The following is a 20,443-nucleotide window of genomic DNA, read 5'->3' on the forward strand; positions in this document are numbered from 1 at the left end:
TCACTTTCAAGGTTTGTACAAATTAGAAAACAAATAAATGAGATAATACTGTTTTTAAAAACTTTTTTCTTGGAGATTTAAAGCTGCCTGCCTGAAATGTCCAAGTCAGAAAAACAGAGGAAAAAAGATTAGTGTCAGTGTTGTAAGTGTAAGATTTTTCATTGAGTTGTAAGAACATTCCAAACATTTCTTCAAATGAGCAAGCCTGACACTTACATCTTCACAACACATAGCAGTTTATGTATTAAAAAAATAACCCAAACAACTCAGACTGAGACCCTGTAAATCCAAGCAGTCACCACAGAAATGGTTCTCATCAGGACACTGATGAAAGCAAGAGCAAATCCTGAAGGTCATAAGTTGTGGCTCAGCAGACACTGCAGTGGGGAGAGGGGTAAGGATCCATACAGAATTAAACAGACCTTTGAATGCCTTGTGCTGCAGATATTGTTATTTCTATATGTGTAGGGTGGACTCATGCTGCCAGACTAAGATGCTTTTTTCCTCTTTGAATAAGTATAAACTTTCAGAGCCATGAGGGCACTGACACCCCTGACTGTCCCTGCCAGCTTCTCCTGGGGTGTCCTACCACTCTGCCAGGATCCCATTTCAGCTCAGCTGACCCCCACCCACAGGCTGACGTCCCGGTCTGGCCTCAGACGCTGGGGGTGCCCCGGGCTCCCTCCAGGCTGCCCTGGTCCCTGCTGGGGTGATAGAATGGGCTCTGGCTAGCAAGACCCTGCCCTGCCACCCCATGGGGAACCTCACCACTCCCAGCCCCAGAGAGCAGCCCCTGCCCAACACAAACACCTTGACAAGATGTGAAGTTGTAGAACATCATGCCCATCAACTAGAAACGCAGGTCCTGTGTGAGCGCTTGCTGGGTACCAACCGGGTTGCCAGAGGGTGGGCTTGGGTGGAGCTGGTGTTCCTGTGAAGACTGTTGAGAGGCAGGATGCCTTGTCCCTTCTGCTCTTCTATAGAAACGCAAGTCTTTGTTTGAATAGGATAATACCATACCATACAGAATTTAAGTGGAATTTCATTTCACACCTCCAAACTGTGCGGAGCTGTCTTTCTAATGTACAAGTCCTTCAGTCTCACAAAGAGGTCAACCTCACTGAAAATCAAGCTGTTATTTAAATGTTTGATTCAATCAGGAAGAAGCATACTTTAAAAACGTGCTATTACCCAAAAGCAGACATTACATAAATTTCGTTCTATTTTTATATCTTCCTGGCTCCAATCTCCTGAATCTGACATTAACCATAACGATCACACATGTGACTAAACCAGGCCAAATTCTCGTTTTTCTATTCCAGTATAAATATAGAAGTAATACTGTTGAAGTAATAGCTTTGAGGTAGACTCACTCCACGAGAACAGGATTTTTCTCAGAACAGCCAAAGTCAGGAAGTATGCTGATTTTGAGGCCAGATTTTTATCTCCTGTACTGACAAGTTAGAGCACCAGCACTGAGGAGACCACCGGGGTTGACATGAGAGCCTGGCAGTCCCAGAGGCTGGGGACATACGGTAATGTGGGTGGCAGTTTCATGTTGAGGTTCTCTCAGGTGTTCAGGTGGTCCTGAACACGCCAACAGCACACCAAGGGTCAGAAGATGGAGACCTTGCAGCGAACCCTGGGCAGTGGATAGTGCACTGCCTGTGGATGTAGTCCTCCGGGAAAGCAAGTAGCATTTGCCTGGCCACAGGTTGCTTGGGCATGGAGCCATGTCAGGTGCGTGCAGCCTGGGTCTCGCGTTCCTGTCCTGAGTATCCGTGCTGCACAGCACTGCTCCTGCAGGTGTGCCTGAAGAGATCCTCTTCAGAAACTCAAGGCTAAGGCAGCCTCTCATGCTCCACTCGGTACGTCACAGCCGACGTAATGTAAATTCAGCCCAAAGGTCTTAGCACCACAAAGGAATTACCCAGGAATATTTGATACCAGAATGCTGATTTTCTATGTCTGTTTTCAAATGCACAGTTGTGCAGTTATCTTTTGAAGGTTCTCAAGCAGGAACCTGGGAGCTGTGGTGAGTTTTTTCAGGACTGGTATTATCTGAGCTCTGTTGTGCAGTTCTGCCGCTCCTGGGAGCACGGCTTGGGTAGCATGGAGCACTTCAGAAATTTCTGCTTTTATGTTGCAACATATATACTTTCAGTAATAAAATTCAGAGTGGTTTAAGATAATTAAATTCATACTATAGGGCTTTTACAATTCCTTCCATCTTCTAAGTGTCATATAAATAACAACTAATTAGTCCTCCACAGTCTCGTCAGGCACACATACTTATCCAAATTTTGAAGTTAAAAAATTTACACTTTATACTACCTTTGCACTCCTCAGTATGTTAAGGACTGTTGACAATATCACCTGGATTGAAGGGACCACAGCATAATTCGGTGTCATCTGGATTTAAGGGACCACAGTGTTTAGCAAGCCGTTTCTAGCTGGGGATTTGACCATCCAGGCAAAATTTCCAGTTCCCCTCTTGGACAAGTTAATGGCTTGCTGTGTTGCAACAGCAGCGCAGAGAGACCCTTCGTACACTTAAAAATATTGCTACCAAAACTAAGACTATTTGCAGTGTGAAAAAAAATCACTCATGTCAAGCCCTGGACAGATGTCCTCTTCCATGTACAGCAGAACAGGGATAAGAGTTTGCTACTCAGCTGAACACGGCTGCTCCCTGCCCCAGGCCACAGCCGCCACTGCTCCTCCGGCAGAGGAGTTTATGGGACCCTTTCCCAACTTGCTTCAGGCGAAATCAACTGGCTTAGTCCTGCTCAAGCATTTAAATCACTTCTTTGGTCTTTGCCTAGTTTGATGTAGAGACGTAGTCCCTGGCTAGCTGCCTACTCTTCTGCAGGTTTCCAAGAAAGGCACAGAGCAGGGGTGATATCACCTGATGATCTTCCAGAAGAAAATTATGTGCTGGGGGAGAAGTGTCCCTTTCAGGGTCCAGAAGGCTTCTTCTCTGCATGATTGTCTTTTTAAATAGCAAACACTGTTCTTTGGTACAATACGCTGTCACCAAGAGAGCAACTGCGTGAATGAGAATCCATCTGCAGACATGTCCATGACCTAATAAATGACATTTACCTATAGGGGGTGAGAATTAAGCCATGCCCAGGGACTAGAACATATTCACTCAGAAATCCAGCAAAGTTCCCAAAGTTGTTCTTGACCTGTGTGTCCTGAGCTCACTTTAAAGGTTGGTCCCTCATTCACCCCTGTGCAGTGACTGCTCTCATGATTCCCTTAAATTTAAGGGAATGTCAATTAAGGCTGATTATCAACATATTGTAGCCTCCCAGTAATAGTTAATGGACTTTCATTCACAAAGCCCAGGTGTGAGCACAAGTGAGCACAAGGCGGTAGAAGTCTGTCCCCTATGACCTGTGGCAATAATCTATGACTTCTGTTCTTGGTTGTCCTCATGTGCCTTGCAGTCTGACATTTTCTTTTTGCACCCCCCGTTTTTCCTCTTTCCATGCCATCCAAAACGGTTTTCCCAGTCTGTTCTCCACTTCTCTTATACCACCGCAAGGTTGGTAAAGCAGAATGATCTCAGGCAGGAGGTGGAAAGTCCCCTGGCAAGGGCTGGGGAGGAACCAAGAGGAAGCCTGCCTGAACTGAAAGGCTCTCCATGGGAGATGGGCACACGGCTCTAGGCATCTATCCACACCTTCAGACGCCTACATACTTCCACATGCTCAACTCCAGTTCAGATTCATAACTAACCCTGCAAATTGCAGGTCATCCCTGAAGACAGCTTGTGACTTATGGTTCCAGTCTGGTTAGGTTTTATTTAAATTATTTTAAGAAAACAGAAGAAACCTTTTAAAGAAGCCTGTATCCGAGGTGCAGGGACACTTGTACCCTGAGTCTTCCAGTGTTAAATCCTGGCCATTTTTCACTACATTGCAAGCAAACATATTATTGTCTCCATGTTAATTGCCAACTGTAAGCAACTGGCCTAGCTCCTGGGCTCTCTGTCAAGACAAATCTGTCCGGGTTCATTTATTTGTGTGTTCTGGTACAGCTGGCACTGAAACTGCTTCGCCTGCCAGCCCTCATGTTAAAACTCCCCCCAGCTGAGCCAGATTATCTCACTGATACATGCCTTGACCAGCTTCTAGGGCATTTTTAGTAAAAACAACCTTCCAAATACTGGGAATGGCTGGAATCAGAGAGACTATGTTTCAAGTCAGACACTAAGAAATAAAATGACTCCCACTCCTTTGATATTTTGAAAATCAAACACATCGAACTTCTGGTCTTGATTATAAGTGCTGTATTTTTCATGAAGGCCTGAGACATGGTTGAAGAATCTGACTGCATTCAATATAGTTATGAAGGACACTGTTCAAACATGACCGAGTACAAACTTAAGCCAGTGAGATCGTTAAAAGTCAACATTACTAATAAGGCCTTTAAGGATTGTTTTCTCAGAAATATTTAGTTAATGTTCCTTCCCACTGGCTGATTGATCCCTTTGGGCACCATCAGCCATTCTGGGACCGGGAATCAAAAGTTCAGACTGCTTAAAAAGCATCAGGTCACTCTCCCCTTCTCACACAAGGGAAGTAAAGACAATGTAAAGCCATGTGGAGATTGCTGGATGGGTAGCTAACCCAAAGAATGTGGTGGTGGCCAGCTGTGGTCTTGATTCCTTAAGAGCAAGGCGTGGTCTTACAGATGGAGCTCTGGAAGTCCAGCATAGCCCCCATAACACAAAACAAGCTGGGAGATGCATAAAACTGTGCCCAGCTGAAGGTGATCAATGTAAAATACTTGGGAAAAAATCCATAATAAGACTTGTATTTTAAAAAGCACAAAAATCATACTGCGCAAAGAAACTGCAGGCTGTGGCATGCTAAATGGCAAACCACTGTTTCTGAGGCTTTGTAGAAAGGTCAGTGGTGGTGGCAAACTGAATGGCAGGTTTGGACCCTTCAGGCACGTGGGCACAACTGATTTTTGTGGACCATGTTTTGAGAAGGAAGAGACAGGCATAGCCAGTGAGATTTCAAGCTAATTGTTGAGGGTGTCTCTCTCTCTGCTTCTCATATTGACTTGTTACCTCCTTCTCTACCTTGTTTCTACTACTACAGCTCTCCACGATGGGAGAACCGGGGAAGGTCTGTCCAGTCCCCAGTGGTGAAGCAAGGTGACAACGTGAGGCAGTACAGGCCTTTGCTATTGGAGAGCCAGAGCATGTATAGACGATCTGGTTCTGCACCACTAAAGCCATTGCCAGTGTTGCACAGACAGGAAAGGCCCAAGAGCATCGTTACTTCTCAGCTACATCTTTTTGCACAAGGAAGTTAAAACATATCTCCTTCTCCTCCTCAGATAGTTGTGCATATGTATTGGAAGTGAATTCAAAGCTAGCAAGGAAAGACAAAAGTAGGAACACAGCCAGGATAACTTGTGACTAAAACTTACTGGCTTTTGACCCAGCTTTTATTTATAACAGATTAATGGGAAATCTTCTAGGATTGTTTTAAAACAATGCCAATTATTAAATTTTAGAATTAGGACGCGCATAGCTGGACAAGGGAAGAAGATGAGATCATATACCAGGAAGTCTCAAAACTGGGAATTTGCCACAATCCCTTAATTCCTAAGCTTAAAAAAGTTAGTGACATAGTTTGAGTATATTAGTAATGAAGTGAGATTTCCTAAAGGCTTGGTGATAAAGATTCTCTGCCCAGCACCTAGTTTCGATAGGAATGTAATGTACAGAGTATATTCTCAAGGTAGATCATAGAATCATAGAATAGTTTGAGTTGGAAAGGACCTTTAAAGGTCATCTGGTCCAAACCCCCTGCAAAAAACAGGGACATCTTCCACTAGATCAGGTTGCTCAGAGCCCCGTCCAACCTGACCTTGGATGTTTCCAGGCACAGGGCATCTGCCATCTCTCTGGGCAATCTGTTCAAGTGTTTCATCACCCCCACTGTTAAAAATGTCTTCCTTATATCTAGTCTAAATCTTCCCTCTTTTAGTTTAAAGCCATAAACCCTTGTCCTATCGCAAGAGGCCCTACTAAAGTTTGTCCCCATCTTTCCTGTAGGGCCCCTTTAAGTACTGAAAGGCTGCAATAAGGCCTCCCCAGAGCCTTCTCTTCTCCAGGTTGAATGGCCCCAATTCTCTCAGCCTGTCCTCAGAGGAGAAGTGTTCCACCTCTGATCATCTTTGTGCCCCTCCTCTGGACCCACTCCAACAGGACCATCTCCTTCCTGTGCTGAGGGCTCCAGAGCCAGACACAGTACTCCAGGTGGAGTCTCACCAGAGCAGAGCAGAGGAGGAGAATCACCTCCCTCGACCTGCTGGCCATGCTTCTTTTGATTCTTCAGATCTGTCATCTTAAAGGCTGAAACATGGTATTAGGCCCAGAATAGCTTTTTTAATATTTTTCCAATATCAAATGAATCTAATGAATCAGATGATCAACTTGAACGGTGACAGAACAAATGAATCTGTCACCCTCGCTTAGAAAAGCTGTTCCAGAAATCACTGCACCCTATAACAGATCAGCATGTCCATTGTCCATCATCTTCCAGTGAATGCTTTGGTGGGCACTCTTGCTCTACCTAGTGGATTTGGAACCTACTGAAACACCATTTTCTAAACCTGTAATAATATTACTCTAATCCTGTGTTCATATCATTCTCATTATTATCTTTGGTGATGGTTTAATGAAGATGATTGTTATTGTTGTGAACAAGAATACCATGTGCTTTTTCTGGCTTTCAGTATTTGGAAAAAAAGAATGAACTCCTCAAATGTTGTTTTTCCCTGAAGAAAAATTATTTGGCATATATAAATAACATTGTTTCCTACCCAAGTTAATAGACAAAAGTTTGTATCCTTGAAAAAGACAACCAGAAGCCAGGACCAAAGTGTAATTTATGACTCACTTTCTGCCTACCAGTTAACTCTCTGTGATCAAGTAGTTCATTGTAACAGAGGTGACTCCTGAGAAAGTGGTGTCTGTTCCATCCTCTAACTTCATAAGCCTGGGTGAACTGAAATCTCCATAGCTGAAAGCTTTACATACTTCCCTCTATGCCTTCTCCTTCCCAAATTGGTTCTCCAGTCGCAGTGCCCCAGCCACCTAAGGCACATCCCTATCACAACAACCCCATTCCCCTCTCCTTCCCCAAATGACTTTTTTCCCATGGCCTTAGCAGAAACGCATGTCCCAGACTAATTAATTTCCTGTAGGCACATGAGAAGAACAGCAGGGGAGGTCTGGGAGCTGGAGACAGCTTCACACATCAATAAGTCACTGGCCAGCCGGTGACAGGAGCAGCTGTGTGAAGGCTCTTCCTCTGATTTGTAAGAGATCCTGGACATAGGCAAAACCAGCAGTTGTTGAGGTTGTTTTAGCTTGGCTTATGTGCAGCACAGTGTGGGAACATCTAGCCTACTGATTCAGACTTTCATCTGGCAAAGGGCAGTTTTTGTTCCAGTCCTTGATCCCTGGGTCATGTCTGCTTCTTATCCATCAGCTTTGTGTAAAATGCATATGCATTCTTCGGCATGAGCTCCCTCCCAAGCTGCTCCCTCCTGGCTAAGTGCTTCACGTTGTTCTTCTCTGCCGAGAGCTTTGTTGTCCCTGATTTAAGCCCTTTGAAAATCCACAAGCTTTATTCGGGTACACCCAGTAGTACATCAGAGCAAATGCTGCTGTGAAGTTTGTTGTGCGTGTAGCTAACTACTGCCTTGGAGTTATCATTTGCTGCTCTGCTGTAACGTTAAGCATTCATATGTTAATCCACTCTTGGAGGCTGTTGTGCCTGCCTGCCTGTAAGGCTTTATCAAATGACAGCAAAATTAATAGTTTGGTTTCTGCCAATTTGATACTAGATGCTTAATATGAAAAGTAGAATATACCTCACTGAAGACAATTTTGGAGCATTGCTTATTTCTCTCCAACTACAATATTTTCATGGTTTTTTCTGCATTGCCATTGATACCAAGACAGTTTCTAATTCTCCATTCTGTAAAACAGAAAAGATTCTTCATAAAGACTGCGTATGTGTATGTGTACATGCTGGTGTTTTTCCCTGCTGAATAGATTTCACCATGCCATATACCAGTTGAAATATCATGAACTGTAAATAAGTGTAATGGTTTGGGGTTTTAAATCAATCAGCCAATGCCAATCAGTATCACAGAGAAGGGAACGGGAACAACGATTTCTAGATTAATTAACTCTGCAACTTCTTTAAGTCTGAGTTTGAGAATGAATCTGAGTTTCACTGTAAAAAAAAGGTAGATGGTATTTCACACAGATATTCTTCTGAATCCCCCACTCTGTTTCTTCTTTTTCTCCCCACAGAAACCACTGGACTCTGATTTCCTTGAAAGCTGTAAATCGGCCTGAAGGAATGGACAACTCCAACAAAAAAACCCACACAAGTCTTCTGAGAAGCCAGCAAGGGAACTAGAGAAAACAGCTTGACTTGCAAAATTTCACCTGACCCATGACTGGCTCTCTGCTAATGCAACACTAATTTAAGACACCTTTGTACATCAGGTGCTGCAACTCCTCAGCATGTTACTGTTTGTGCAACAGCTTTTCTTCAGTCTCCCAGTATACAGTGGAACAGAGAAATCCAATTTACATTCAATTGTTTATGAAAGCACCCAAATGCTAAATATAAAGCTTTAAACAATTTTCTTGCAAGATATTGCAACATGGTTCATTTCATATGACAGTCCAAGGCAGGCTTTAAAAACCCAACCTGTTAGCAGCCCATTCACACTCCATCCATCCCCCACAGGGCAGCTGCCAGATTTGACCTGACCGAATTAGAGTGATGTGGTTATTTGTGCTGTGGTCATCAGGGTTTCCAACCAGGCACTGAAGCTGTAGCTCTCTTACTGGTACCTCTTCTGCAGGCTCAGCAAGTTTCCGCTGCGGTTATTCAGGCTGGAGATTCATTTGCAACCATAAGGGCAAATTTCAAAATGAAATGAAGGTGTAAGCTTTGTCTTCGCTAGAAGAGACTGCTCCTATGGGCACATCCTCCTAGCACAGATATAAGGTCCCAAAGCCAAAATAAACTATGCAAGCAAAGGACTTTGCATTGGAGAATCCAGATTCTTTTTTTAACGTGCCAAAATTTGCTCCAGAAAAAGCTAGTATTTGCCAGTTATGTCAGTCTACAGGCTACCTGAATGACATATAGTAGCACAGGGGACTGATTAGGGGACTGGAACATCGTTCTTATGAGGAAAGGCTGAGGGACTTGGGTCTTTTTAGTCTGGAGAAGACTGAAGGGAGATCTTATCAATGCTTACAAATACTAAAGGGAGGGTGCCAGGAGGATAGGACCAGTCTTTTTTCAGTGGTGCCCAGTGATAGGACAAGAGGTAATGGGCACAAACTTGAATGTAGGAAGTTCCATCTAAACATGAGGAGGAACTTCTTTACTTGAGGGTGGCAGAGCACTGGCACAGGCTGCCCAGAGAGGTTGTGGAGTCTCCCCCTCTGGAGACACTCAAAACCCACCTGGATGCCGTCCTGTGCAGCCTGCTGTAGGTGACCCTGCTCTGGCAGGTGGGTTGGACAAGATGACCTCCAAAGGTCCCTTCCAACCACTACCATTCTGTGATTTTGTGATATATGGTGACCAGAAAAAGGTCCAACCTGACAGGCTTTCCTCCTTGCCTCCTACATGGATTCTGGTAATGCAGAAATCCCAGGTTGTTCTCTACGCGTGTACCTGTGCATAATGCACTGCGCTGTCACACTTATTAGCATATTCAGAGCCATCTGCATGTGACTAGCGTGCCATAATATGCATAAATAGTCTTATTTGTATGTATTTTTTCCAGATCCAAGGATGTTTGTGTTGCTTTACATTACAAGTTTTGCCATCTACACGAGCGAACAACCTCTTCAAAGCCAGTTCAAAGGAGAAAATTACTACACCAGATACATCTGTAGCATCCCTGGTTTGCCAGGCCCTGCGGGTCCTCCCGGAGCCGGCGGATCCCCGGGGCCACACGGACGCATCGGTCTTCCAGGAAGAGATGGTAGAGATGGCAGGAAGGGAGAAAAAGGTGAAAAAGGGAGCCCAGGTATTGAATATTTGTGTAACCTAACACAGTAGTACAACAACGTAAGACCTTTCATCGTCACTGTTACACATATATATATATGAGATAAATGTATGTATGTGCCTGTGTGGGTTTAAGTGTGATGGGTGTATAAAAAGAAAGTAAAAAAAAAGTAAAAGAAAATGCGCAGATATATTTTAGATATGTCTAATATGCACGCGCTGAAATTTGTGTACATAAATGTAAATGCATAGCCTTCCTCCGCGCAGATGCTAAGAAAAAGATTGGGAAAAATGAAGCATGTGTGATGTCAAATAAATAGTCTCATTTGCGCCATTGGCCAAGAACAAAAGACTAGCAGGTATTCAGGTACACACTAAAAATGCTCAAATAGTAGGAGATATTTAGTGCACAAATATCATTATATAACACTGTCCTTCCCATCAGTTCAGTCAGCAATGGACTGATTATGTTGTATAAAATTCTTCAATGTGTAATCAAGACATATGAAGAAAAGTAGGACTATGGAAACAAAGGACACCCGGGCTGTGGACTCCGGTCCTCTGTTCCAACCAGCCATTTCTTTCACAAACTTACTAGAAGATTTTGAAAGTATTTTCGGAGTATTTTGAAATTCTGACTGTGTTTTTCTTGTTTGTTTGGGCACACACAGCAGCCCACACAATCATTTACTGAGATTATATGTGCAACAATTAACTAACTTAAAATGTTTTTGAAGGTTTAAGAGGAAAGACTGGGCCATCAGGACCAGCTGGAGAGAAAGGAGACCAAGGTCAGTCTGGTAAAAAAGGACCTGGAGGATTGACTGGTGCCAAAGGTGAAGTAGGTCCGGCTGGACCACCTGGACCTAAGGGAGATAAAGGAGACCGAGGAGAGCCAGGTGCACCGGGGGTCTGTAAGTGTGGAAAGATAGTGCTGAAATCTGCCTTTTCTGTTGGCATCACCACCAGCTACCCAGAGGAAAGATTACCGATTGTATTCAATAAAGTCCTCTTCAATGAGGGGGAGCATTACAACCCTTCCACAGGGAAGTTTATTTGTGCCATCCCAGGGATTTATTATTTTTCTTATGATATCACCTTAGCAAACAAGCATCTTGCCATTGGGCTGGTTCACAACGGGAAGTACCGGATAAAGACATTCGATGCGAACACGGGCAACCACGATGTAGCTTCTGGATCCACAGTGATCTACCTTCAGCCAGAAGATGAAGTATGGCTTGAGATCTTCTACACTGACCAAAACGGTCTCTTCTCCGATCCAACATGGGCAGACAGTTTGTTTTCTGGATTTCTCTTATACGTTGATACAGACTACCTTGATGCTTTATCGGATGAAGATGAGCTCTGAAGCAGATGATGTCAAATGACATCCAAACTGGACACCTCAGCAAAGGATTTTATCTAGACAGGGGGGGAGGGGGCACAAAGTTGAAAAAGAAAATAAGCTGGGAGTTTATTTTTGCTTTGATAGGAACCAAGTCAGAGCTCATAAGGATCTTCCTAGAATCTAAGCTGGATTTTTTACCTAACAGCAGGGATATCAAAAGGAACTGTAATTAACAAAAGACTGCATCACTCCAGGACTCACTCCTCCTGAAAGTTATGTTTATAATACTATTTAAACAAAATTAAGATACTGTACATTGGATTTTATATAAAATATATTAAGTTGCGATGTAGAATGGATATTTTGTATATGACATTAAAGTAAAATTGAACAACTGACTGCATAATCATCTTTGGTCATTTTAAGACAGGAAATACATTAAAAACAGAGAAAACATTGATTTTTTAGAAGGAGAGGAATAAAGTAGGAACATCTGCTTCAGGCTGCAGCTGAACAGGTCACAAGGACAGTCCCATCTGATATTTACACCAACAAATGATATTCATAATTAACTAACCTCCTAATAAATACATAACATTTGTACTAGCCTAGGACTGCCTAATGACAGTCATAAAAGAACAGAACAAAGGTATTAAACATATAAAATAATTAAAAACTGGGAGATCTGGAAACTTGGAGATAGGCAATCAGTATTCAACGTTGGTATTTTCAGTATAATTCCAAGTAGGTTTGCTATTCTTTCAATGCTATTCAGTATCTTTATGAGAAACGTGGAAGAAAATATAAACTTTTAGCTGAAGAAAACTATGGATGCCAAAAGCCTGACAGAACAGTAACCAGTAATGAGAATAAATTATATGGAACAAACTGAGTCACATCATTAAAGCAGACCTACTTGTATTCCAATACGGCCAAATGTAATAAAATAAATGTAGGTCACACACAAGATGAAAAACTGCATTCAGGAAATCAGTGAACTTGGAAAAAGTACATGGGACATCATGGATAATCAGCTAAATATGAGCCATCAAAGCAGGCTGTCACTACAGCCCTTTGGATGTACGATAAATGGAATTACAAGTAGGACTAAGGGGTAAGTTGCTACTTCTGTCAGTGTTTAAAAAACTTACTCAAAAAAAAAGAAAAAAAACCTTGGTTGTAATTCTACCCATGTGGATTACACAAGAGATGTAATCAATTTATTTCTCTTGTCAATGAGGTTAAGAGGAGATTTGATCCCAGTCTGCAGGTACTCGTCTGGAGATAAAATTTCTGGTAGTTGCTGCCACTTCTTTCTAGCAGACAGGAGCACAGCAAGATCCACCGCTGAGGAACTATATCAATTCCCACTGGAAATGAGGAACCTGGTTTACCAGTGGCGGCAAGCAGTCATTGAAAAATACTTAGGAACATCATGAGCCCTCCAGCATTCAACACCTTTAAATCAAGACTGGTAATCTTTAATTGGGTGTTCTTACTTTCCAAGAATTTACAACCTTATTTTATCCATCCCAGATTTACAGAAACCTGCTGTTTTTGTCAGTTATTCAGTTTCAAATGCTAGTGGTCTTTGTTGCACAACTCCTCATCCCACTTTTTTATGACCAAGGCGGAGGGAAATTCCTGGATTTTTTCTGTGAACTTTACTTAATTAAGAAAATAACAGCCAAATAAAATGACATAAAAATACCACTAAGATTGCAAAATGAGCACTACAGTTATGCATGGAACATTAATCTATGCACCCGTACCCGTGCCCTCATTTCCCCGTGCGTTAACGTGCGTGTATGAGTGCGTGATTGCTGCTGTATGCAGTGAACAACTGCAAAGTCCTGTCCACAAATCAACCTGGCAATGCCGGCGCAGCCCTTATTTTATTTGACAGAGAGAGATGTGTGGTAGAAGACAAAAGTGGATTATTTTTCTAACTAGACATCTAATTTATTGGTGTTATTCAAGGGCTGCTTCCTGTGAGAAATATGGAAGAGAACACTTACAGATTCCGTTTATCACTGTGCTGTACAATCATTTATACATCTGCAAATTAAGCACAAGAGGAGTGCAAAACGCAGCCCAGTCATCATTTATGACAATGATTGGTGGCCCATACTTCACAGCCATCAGTGCCTGTACAAGGCACAAAAGACTATGGGCACCGCTCTGTGCTGCCTGCAATGAAATTCCACAGGACAGGACAGACAATCGTATCAGGCACATGACTTCCAGAAAGCATAATTTAATAGAGGCAGGATTGGACCTGTAATATGTATTATGCAACAAAAGCAACTAATGGAAGCACTTAATTACATGTTTATTTTTTAAATAAATATGAAAATAGGTTTATGACATTTCAATCAATAGAAAGTTTATGTTAGCAGCAAAAAGTCAGTTTGTATTAGAAATAGCTCAGACCTTCAAATTAGAAAATCTCCTATAAAGCCAAACTTAAGAAAAGAGTAGGACCGATGTTCTTCAGACTCTACAGAAACATATTTGGTTGTTACAATAAATCTGGAAATTTTCAGACAAAACTAATTTTTCACCACTGAATAGAGAAAAAATAGGGCTTTATAGTGAAATGTTCCTGGTTGCTAGCCTAACTAAAAGCAAACTGCTTCCATGTAATAATCTTGTAAAAATGAATGAAATAGAAAAGACATATTTTAACCACACCTATGTTGAAAATTACATCATGGGAATATGTAAACCAAGAGTTATTGCTTCCTTTATTTAATAATTTTAGATTTATGTTTGTACAATCATAGAAAAGTCATTTTAGCTTCCCTAAGTTTTGCCAATTCGATTCTGTAGTTATTTGAACAATTTAGTATTTTGGCACGAACTGGTAAAAACAAGTAATTCTGTTGAATTATTTCTATAGGTTTTGGCAAGAAGAATTATTTTACTACATGTATGGACAACATATTTATACAAGTAGCATGTGTTCCTACCTTCAGTCAGGATCTCAAGACATTCTTCTAAAGTAATCCATTGTTGCTACTATTATTTTACTTGAAAATAGATCAACTTTGATGACATGATATTTCATTAGGGGTATTCCTCTGTCGAAATTTAAATTTATATGGAAAATACCTTGGGCTGAAGTCTTCCCACTATTTACACCAGTAGGTGGCGAGGTCTGGTTTGCTTTCAAGATGTTGCAGGGTAACAAAGAGCAAAATCAATCAAAGATTTTTACACAATATATATGTCACTGCACACATGCCATAGTGCCATATAAAATTAGGCATCCAGATCAAGGTATTCATCTAGACTTTGTCTATAGTCAGCAGAGAGAAATTAGTATCACTAGAAGAAACTTCTAGGAGAAAGCATGCCTTTGCTGCAGCACCAACTCTTGGGCTTTCTGACTGAGGCTGGAAGAACTCATACAAACCTGAGACCACCAGGAAACCTTCAAACTATATTAAGAAAATTAGTGTTCCTGAGATTAATAAGTAAAAAAAAAAAAACAACAAACAAACCAAAAAACAAAAAACAAAGGATATATTTACTTGGTATATATATATGTAAATATATGTAAGTAAAAATAAAGTTACTTGAAAAAAATAGCCCCCACAATCTTTTACTCTTTCAGATTTTCTTTATATCTGGCAGAGTGACATCAAAGAAGTCGTCAGTCACACGTTCCATTCCTGAAAATTTTTAACCTAGATAACTAAATAAATATTAAGCTCCATCTTCAAATTGATATAACTATGTTATTTTGAATAAATACCTTCGCTTTCTTTGCTACTGGTATTCATATCCATACGGTTTACGCCGCTATAGAATTTTTTCAGGAGCAATAGGTCCTAAAGATTTTTTTACAAAGCTCAGACAATACAGAGGAAAAAGTTACAACTGGGTATCAGTACTGACAACATTATCTACATTCTTCAAATCTTTTTAAATCTCCTGACACCACTTATGTGCTTTTGTGATAGGCAAAAATATAGAAATCTGACAAGCAGCTTATTTTGTTCCCTACCAAGCATGTTTCATTAGTTGGTGCAGTTTATATACTACTTTATTTTTATTTATCTTCTACAGGTCACCCACTAGATTCAGTTCATATTTATTCACTAAGACATTTACTGATTAATTCCTTTTTAACTAATAGGTTTAATTGATCCATTTGCAGTCAATTCATACTCTGGATAACTATGCTGAAGTGGGAACTTTATTTTTATGTGGAGGTGTGGCTTACTTTATATATGTATTTCAGTAGGTGATGAATCCCATCCAAGAAATAATACATGAGACTGAATAGGAGAAAAAATAGAGCTGAGAAAGCAATATAGCACAATCTTTCCCAATGAGTAATACATTGTTTTCAAGAGCAATTTATTCCTTTCAGTATAAACCATTTAAACTTCAGCTCACAGAGCATTTAGAGGTTATACTCATTTCCGTGTAACTCCTTAAGTCAACACTCCAAACTGAGGTTATATCAGTATTTCTGAATTTCAGAGGCATGATTCTTACTCGCGCTGGCATGAAGAAAGTTCCAAGAATTCTGACAAAATTCTCAGTCTCTGACATGTGGTTTTGTCCTAGGTGCATTCATCAGATCAAATAATGGAAGTTACCACCTAAAGCGAAAGAAAAATTAATTGCACGTATTAAACATTTATATTGTAATAGTAAATACCTACAAAGGAAACCATGTCTTGGATTATTTGGCATTTGGCTTATATCCCTCAATTCAGAGTATAATTATTTTGGTATGATCCAGCAGCAACCTGCTGGATGAGGTGTAAGAAGATTTTTTCCTTTATGCAGATTGTTCCTGCAGAAGCAATTATTAGGGTAAAATTTATCTTACCTGACTTTTAAGACTCTAAAAGTTGAAAGGTCATTGCCTAGGCTAAATCAGTTGTTAGCTCTCCTGTCATCAGTGCAAAGAAATAGGTGAGCTACATCTCTGTTTGGATGACACTGTATTAGATGCCTACCTTAAGAAAGGAAGAATCTGGAGATACCTGTCTCTTCACATTACCTGTATCTATGTGACTAACTTAGGTTAGCCTTTAACTTTGAGATGGCAAAAGTTAAATAAGATGTCTGCTCTTAGAGAACAATCTGCTAAGTGGAAAAATTGGCGTAATTTAATACGGCAATTTATATGCCTCAAAATTAGAGAGATGTGGATTGATGAGAACATAGAATTACCCTTCTAATGATGAAAGGGACCTCTTGTCAGCCCCTTTGTAATGTATTGCTCAAGTTCCTCCCAGGACAACTTCAACTGCAGGAACTTGGCTGTCCTCCAGAAAATTCTACAGTATATTAAGGTGGGCTAGCTAATCCTTTCATGCCTCCAAATTCAACACACTTAAGTATATATAAAATATTGAGGCTTTTAAGGATACTTAATTTTAGGTGTAGAAAACCTAAATGTATTTCTGTTTACACCAAAAAAAATTATAAATTTGTTTCTTTTCAACTTTAAAGCACCTGTCAAAATCCTAAATACAATACAAAACATAATGCAATATTTATAAAATCATCTCTATGGAAGAATAGCCTTGTTTATGTCAAGTTAACAAAGGGACAAAAATACTGAATTCTGGAACAACATAAATGAACTATGATTCTCAGCAGGCTCTAAAGTGAACTTTTAGCAAGAAGCAGATGGGATTTCTAGAAATGAGTGAATTGTATGAAGGAAATGTACCAGCAGTCCCTTTTCTTTCCCTACTGTTAACAAAGTTTTGTCCGTAGGCTCAAAAGACAGTGGAAAGGATTTAAAATTTTTGAGCTGAAGAACAATCTCTTTAATCATCTGAAAACTTGCCTACCACTGACGCTGATGTCTCTGCCACATACCAGCTGCGTTCACCCACACTCTGTCAGATATTCTCGAAAATGAACCCGGATTCCTTCTCCACCTGTGAGAAATTTCAGGAACTTTTATTTGAGATTTCTGTCATGCTGGAGTAAAATCGTCATGATAAGCAGAGTTTGCTCTCCCTTGTTGGTAACCTCCATGAAACCAAGAGTAGAGTTGCACACCATATTTGATATTCTTATTCTAAGAACACAGCAACACATACCCTTATTCTGTAAATGCTGTACATAGCTTTTAAGAGTCAGAGTTTCACTTCTGTTTTCATTTGGTTTTACAAGTTTTGGCTTGTAAAAAGGCACAGCAGGTAAAAAGAGGTGTATGTGGAAACCCAAACCTTATATTATTCATTTTAAACTGTCTTACTGCTGAACTTGAGGTCTGTGATCTCTTCACCTGCCTGCTCCTGGGACAGCACCACAAGCTGCCATCTACACTGCCCGTGCCAAAAGTCATCCTTGACCATTGCTGACAAAATAACTGTTTAAGTGTGACAGTGTCACATCTAACAAAGTAGAGCTGCTCACATCATCTTATTTGGAGCACTAAATGACAGTGGGCTTGCCTTTGTTTTTATAATGCTGACTGAGATAAATGAGTTGTTCTCCACCCCAGGAAACATATGTGGTTTGAATTCTGGATGTCTCCTGTGAGTAGAGTCATTGTACTGACATGTGTTTTTAAGCAGCTTTCCATCCTGTTAAGCAAAGGTCCCCCACTGCTCCTTTAGGGTATTATAGTAATGGTCCTTACATAATGCCGTTCATATTTGTCCATCATTTAAACTGTTTGTACAACTGTTTCTGAGACTGGAATAAATTGTTGGGACATGGACTTATTAGCAAAACAAGATGTTGAACCTGAGTCCTTGCCAAAACTTTGGATGAAGGTTCACCCACTGGATCATTTCCACAGTCCCACATACGGTGAGACTTAGCAGATAACAGAGACTGCGTACTGTATGTTACCCTAAGAAACCTGTCTTCTGTCACTTCTTTCCTACTCTTGAAAGCCTTTGTCATGTCAGGTGTCTTCTAGCTGAGACAGTCTCCCTTTTAGCAATTAAAAATGCATACTCCCAAACAGTCATCTACTATGACTGTTTACTTCTTCCCATGGTCTCCTTCTTACAACAGTATTCAGAAATGGGAAACAATTTAGCCATCTCTTTTCATGTGATTCCAGCTACTAAAACTTTGCAGTAACAGACCTTCAGATGTTATAGGGACTGTTTATACGAAGACAATTATAAATAGGTCTAACAACAACTGCATTTAGTATCAGCAATATTGTTTATTCTGGTCATACTAAAGATATTAATACACATGTTAACATAAGAAATGACTTTGTTAACAATTCAGTGCAGAAGAAAAGATCCCTCTGCAGATTTGATAGGAAAACCATAAATTGCTTTGTACCTATAAAAATTAGGAATTGTATATAAGACAATCTGCATTTCTACAAACTATCTGATAGTGCTGACATTTCTGCCATTCCTAGTATCTACATGAGCTGGCTGTGAACATTTAACAAGCAGATAAGCCATCCCTCCACTGTGTCTCTAACCAGGGCTTAAGGATTGTACTTCCCTTTAAGCAGGGTCTAGAAAAAGCCTAATGAAGCCTTCGTGCCCTTCTTTTTTCTCCTATAGAAGTATTAAAGTATATTGATAACTTTATAAAAAGTTATGATTTGTCTTAACTTCTTACTTCGGTTTCAGGATTCGTCTTCCCCAGACTCAGAACATTTACTGACACATTTTTTAATCCTGGTGTGGCAAAAAGCCTCAGTTTGCAAATTACAGCTGGTGAGAGACTATACCTTTTCTAACTTTGCTATGTTTCCATTTATTTTTCCCCAAAATGACATGCTAAGAAGTTTGCTGATGCTTATGCTGCTTTGTAAAAGTCATCTGTAAAGAATAATGCATTATTGTCCCCTCGATACAGCTTTGGTTAATACTCCCAGTACTTTAATGCACTGGAAAACAGAGACAGCACTTGGAAAATAACTGGCCGCTAACCGTCCACTTCAAGGATTTAGCCTACATGACTGATGCCAGAGATTTTTTTCAGAGTGAAACTAATCTTAAAAAAAATTTAGTTGCTGGAATGTTGGCATACAGTCTGAATTAGAAGTTTAATATCTCCCTGTATTCAACAGTTAGACAGGCTCTTCTGCAAATGATTGACATTCACAAATCACTGCTCTCAAACATACACATCCCAAGAAGAGTCTGTGCGTCTCCTCTAGTTACGAAAGAAGTACAAATAAACTAACTCAGATAATTTAGCAAAGTTAGGTACTTAAAGTTGGGAGGAGTGACTAACTTCACTGTATTTCAGTCTGAAATAACCATCCTTGATCCTGCAAAAATGTAGTATGATTTTTTTAAGTCACTGCAGTAACCAAAACACATCGCTGTCTGCAGGAGCTGCAATCACTTCATCTTCCCCATACTTTATTCATGACTTTCCTGTTTACTGTAAAAGAAATTGTTTACAAAAAAGAAGTCTTCTGGAACTGTTTTAATGGCTTAAGGAGGAGAATCTGACTCTCTCTCTTTAAAAAGCAAAGCTGAGGTTTTGTTGCTAGGAGCAGCTTTGTGCTTGGCTCTTTCCGTGCTGGGAAAGCACAGCATACGACAACTCAGGTAGGAAACAAACATTTTCCTTTAGATCTGTTTCAGTATCTCTGCATTCTGCATGTTTTCATGAATGAGACAGATTTAAGAATCCAAAATTCTCAAAATTATTTTCTAGGTACTTTTGATGTAATTTTTTTTTAAAGAGGAGTGAGAGAAACTTCACTGTGTTTCTGTTGTCAGCTTTAAGTGCTGTGGAAACAGTCTCTGAGCTAAAGGGGAGCTTTCTAGTTTTTGCATCCAGTTATTACATTTTAAAGTGCCTGCTATAGTATATAACTTCAAGAAATGCTAGAAAATTGTTAAAGGAAGTGACCACAAGGCCCTTCTGCTATGCTGCCAGCGCTCTCCGTTTACATGTGCCTTTAGGAAAGACTGTTTAAATTTGATAAGCAAAGCTTGATATGAAAAAAAAAGGTTTATGTGCCAAACAATAAAAATGCTGCTGCTTCTGGCAGTGCTGTACTTTTTATGCCATGAAGAGGGTATTG

General features: G+C 40.4%; 1 protein-coding gene across 1 annotated transcript in view; it reads left to right on the forward strand.

Moving 5' to 3' along the window:
• The window catches only part of C1QTNF7 (C1q and TNF related 7), a 35,728-nt gene extending 23,905 nt beyond the window's left edge, over positions 1 to 11,823 (forward strand). The window contains exons 2-4 of the mRNA XM_082482917.1: positions 8,360 to 8,557; positions 9,862 to 10,107; positions 10,826 to 11,823. Of these exons, the coding sequence (XP_082339043.1) occupies positions 9,870 to 10,107; positions 10,826 to 11,457 (870 nt within the window). The 5' untranslated portion in view covers positions 8,360 to 8,557; positions 9,862 to 9,869 and the 3' untranslated portion in view covers positions 11,458 to 11,823. The remainder of the gene's footprint in view (positions 1 to 8,359; positions 8,558 to 9,861; positions 10,108 to 10,825) is intronic.
• The last annotated feature ends 8,620 nt before the right edge of the window (positions 11,824 to 20,443 follow it).

The sequence above is a fragment of the Vanellus vanellus genome (genome assembly GCF_965231255.1).
Source record: "Vanellus vanellus genome assembly, chromosome: 4".
In the NCBI taxonomy this organism is placed as follows: domain Eukaryota; kingdom Metazoa; phylum Chordata; class Aves; order Charadriiformes; family Charadriidae; genus Vanellus; species Vanellus vanellus.